The 3,999-nt window shown below is 42.5% G+C and overlaps 1 protein-coding gene across 1 annotated transcript in view; it reads left to right on the top strand.

The window, feature by feature from the left end:
• Positions 1–1,849, top strand: part of Fstl5 (follistatin-like 5) — a gene marked incomplete in the record, with an annotated part of 716,744 nt that extends 714,895 nt beyond the window's left edge. The window contains 1 exon segment of the mRNA XM_013508669.1: positions 1–1,849. Within this exon segment, the coding sequence (XP_013364123.1) occupies positions 1–160 (160 nt within the window).
• Between the last annotated feature and the right edge of the window lie 2,150 nt (positions 1,850–3,999).

Here is a 3,999-nt window from a genome sequence, read left to right as displayed (position 1 = left end):
CGGCACCCGGCGCGTGCAGGCCAGCGGCCTCTTCGGCCAGTACCTGCTCACGCCGGCCGCCGACTCGCTCTTCATCCTGGACGGCCGGCTGGGCAAGCTGAACTGCGAGATCACCGACGTGGCCCAGGGCAACACGCTGGTGTGGGTGGGCGAGGCCTAGCCGGCCGCGCGGTGTGCCCCGAGCGGGCGGCGCGGCTGCCAAAGACGCCTGCAGGGACGCGGGCTTAGACACTGTAAGGAGCGTCCAGTGAGAATGACAGAGCGCAGAAGAGTCTAGTGCGCAGTCACGCTGTAAACCAGTAAAGTAGTACCCTAAATGCTTTCAAAAGTGACTCACCTGCAGGGAATTTCGGATGACGTAAGCATCACTTACTGTTGAGGGGCGTGTCTAATTTGTACTCTGGTACACTTAAACCAGAAATGAAAGGTAGTGTGGAAATCTAAAACGCTTAATTCAAAAGATCCTGTCCTGTCCACTGTTTATAATCTTTTGTGCCTTGAAGGGAATGTCACAGAAGGGAAAGGAAGCCGAGGACCTGCATAGTGAGCACCCTCATCGCTATAATCTGTTGTCGTTTGGAACCGCTTAATCTCTCTCGCGTCAACCTGCCTTTAGTCATCTGTCCGGCCCTCTGTGAAATCTCACTCGAAGGCACATGCTGGCCCGAGGTTGCACACGGGTGACAGACCCTATCTGACATGTCCTCTGTAACTGCAGCATGCTATAGACAATGGAGACGCAGGGAGGAAAAATAAATAGGGTAAAAATGTTCACGGTGTGTGAACCACTGTTTGCTTTCGGTCCCTGGGTGCACTGTATTTTTAATGCTATTGTGTCCGGGATTCCAGCCGCGTAGAGATGCCTCCTTCACTGTCAGCTGAATAGATTCTCTTCATGTAGCCCCGCTTTCCACAGTCAGGAACCTTCAGTTCTAAAAAAGAAACATCAACTGTGTCTGCTTAAATAATTCAAACGTGGGGAAATTAAGATCAGTGAGAGAAAGCCCAACAAGGGAGCTCGTGCTGGGGAGGATTAGTGATAGGATTTAGGAACAGGGGGCAGCCCCATGATGGTGAACGAAGACGTACTTCTCCCTTGCTTTTCCTATTTAAATGTAAGGCATGGAAACACTTCGTTCTCAATAATTTCCATCAGTGATTTCTTCTATTCAACTTCTCCCTAATCCTAAAACTATCCTCTCACTGTATGCCGTAGTTGGAAACCTAACTAATCCTCTTGTTGGAGACACTGCAGAGAAGTACAAAGTACTACTTCTTCCATTTTTTTTAAAGGAAAAGGGAAGGGAGAAGGCTATAATAGATTAACATTAGAGAACTGGTTTACTGAAATAAGCAGATAATTATCCAGGCTTCAAGTAATAGCTTACATGTTTTAAGATTTTTTTACTTCTTCTAATTGTTACTAAGAATGATAATGGGTTGTTGAAATGGCCTCCATTTATTGAAGGTAATCCTATAAGGTCTTTTTTAGATACAAATTTTATTCATTTGAACTGTGTAAAACTGCATAGAAACCTGCAATTTTATAGTATGCAATATCTTATGTGTACATAGCATCCTGAGCTGTGATGCAGTGATTTCTCCTTAGCTTCAGGAAACATGAAAGATAAATTTAACAGACAGCGAAGATCAGCTTATCTTTCTATTTATTGAATCTGCTTTACTTTCTAGTAATATTCTCCTGTGCAAACATGAACCAGAGCAGGTGTCTGTGACTTCATGATTTAACCCGTGTCTGCTGCACACGTCCTTCCTTCATGACTTACGCCATGTGGCTGCTCTGTCTGTAGATATTGCTTGATAAAAGAATAAACCTCTTATGTTTTAACTCCCGTGCATTCAGTCAGTGATTTTGTGTGCATTGTGTTCTTCTCCATGATTCTAACCTGACCTGTTATTCTGAAAGTGATGTGATGAAATAGAAGCAGAGGAAAAGTAAAGCAAACGTTTTCTCTTTATCCGAAATCTGCATCTTTAATGCTCACAGAGAGGCACACATCCTGTGGTGTCTATTTCTTTAGAATTTATTTATTAAGAGAACACCAGAATAGAATATGAAAAATATACTCCATATCCTTATGCATGGCATGACACACCGAGGACTTTTTGTTGCTGTTTTATCTCCTTTCAATGCTTAGGACTGGACAGAGCCTCATTGGCTGGGCAGCTACCCTTAGCCACATCCTTAGCCTGAGCCAGTGTACTGAGAAGGAGTAGCAGCTAAATGCTGGCTTGGGACCTAAGCAGATGCAGCACTCATGCTAGTTATTTCTGAAGTGGGTGTCTGCTTCTTCCAAGGTACAGTAAAGGTAAGAGGCAGCGCCGGGGGTTGCCTCACTGGGTGAAGTGTGTTGCACACAGTTATCAATAATGTACACACGTGTGCAAAGCCAAAGTGAAGAAAAACCTGTGTCAAGTGAGGAGCTGCCGGGTTAACGGAGCTGTAACGACTGTGAGCAGATGTGTAAGGGACAGGAGGAAAAATGGATCTGTAACCGTGAGAGGCAGGAAGTGAGGAAAGGGGGCAAGAAGGAGGGAGCAAGCTTCGGGCGGGGGCTCGGGGGAAGCGAGCGGCGGCGGGAAAGAAGTGGATGTGGACGTAGGTGGCGCAGAAACAGGTTATGGGCGGGGCAGGAGGAGAGGCTGCAGCCAGCTCACCGATGTGAATTTAAGCAGAGCCCTCAAAGTACTTTTTTAAGTGTCAGTAAAAACAGCATTTTAAAACTTTCTATCGTTTAATGGGTTGAAAATGTAACTGAATAAAGAAATTAGAGGGAAAGGTAAGGGACAGCTACTGCAAGAGTGTAAGTTTCTGGTCTTTAATATAAGACAGTTAAATTGCAAGTGCGTATTAAAAAGTAGGACCAGTGAAGGAACTGTATTCCAAACGGTAACTAAATAAGGGGAGACAACAATGACAGATCCCACGTTTAACACGACTGATGGCAACAAGGTAGCCACGCGGGGACCAGACTGAGGCGAGAGGCCCAGGGTTCAAATAAAATGTAAGTTAAATTACAACAAAGGATGCAACTTCGGAGATGCTACAGCACGCACAGCGAATCAATGTAATTTTCAAGAGGCATTCCACCATCTGTTTAATTACATCAGTGTGAATTTGAAACACTGAAAAAACTGCAATTTGAGACCTTATCACCTTTCAGACTCCTTCTGAGAAGTTCTCAGAATTTTCTTTTATGAAATAAACTAATTCCGCTGAATTTTACATCCACTAAGTTTACACTATGTTTAATCATATCTGACAACTTATCATATTACACAAACTGATAAAGTGCGAACAATCTAAGGAACACTTTTCCAGTTCGTGGAAACCGTATAACTCTATCATAAGATGAAACCCAGTGTTACAGCCCCAAGAACTTGAAAGGGACCGCCTCTAATGTCACTGGTCCTTACGCCTACCATTTAGATGTCCCTGTGTGAAAGGATGAATAAACATCCACCAAGAGACTATTTTCTCTTCTCTTCCTACCTTACTGTGACTAATACCATTTACCTCTCTTGACAGACTTATAGACAGAAATACCACATGGAAGTCATGCCGTATAAATTCCCACCAACTGTGTTAAGTCAGGGTACATGTCCTCACCTTTCTATAAGAAAACTATGTCCATATGACAAGGTCTTTGTTTGCATGAAGTAAATTACACAGTAGTTTAAGTAAATACAAAAAGATAACTTCAATAATATTCAACAGTAAATGGATGTGTTTCTGGCATTTAATGGGTATGATATATAGCCATCTTATAGTAATTTACATCTAAGTTGACAAAATAGAAATTTTAATAATCATTTGTTTACTACAGTGTAGTAATGACAAAATTCTCAATGTTTTGGGATGTATTCAAGTTCAGAATTAAATTTTTCTTTCAGTATAAGTTAGAAATTAGAAATTTCTTTCAGTATAAGTTAGAAATTGAGAAAGAATGCACAGAGATCTTAAATGTGTAACACATT

The sequence above is a fragment of the Chinchilla lanigera genome, unplaced genomic scaffold, assembly GCF_000276665.1.
Source record: "Chinchilla lanigera isolate Chin_1 unplaced genomic scaffold, ChiLan1.0 scaffold00153, whole genome shotgun sequence".
NCBI lineage: Eukaryota > Metazoa > Chordata > Mammalia > Rodentia > Chinchillidae > Chinchilla > Chinchilla lanigera.
This window is presented reverse-complemented; position numbering and strand designations above follow the sequence as displayed.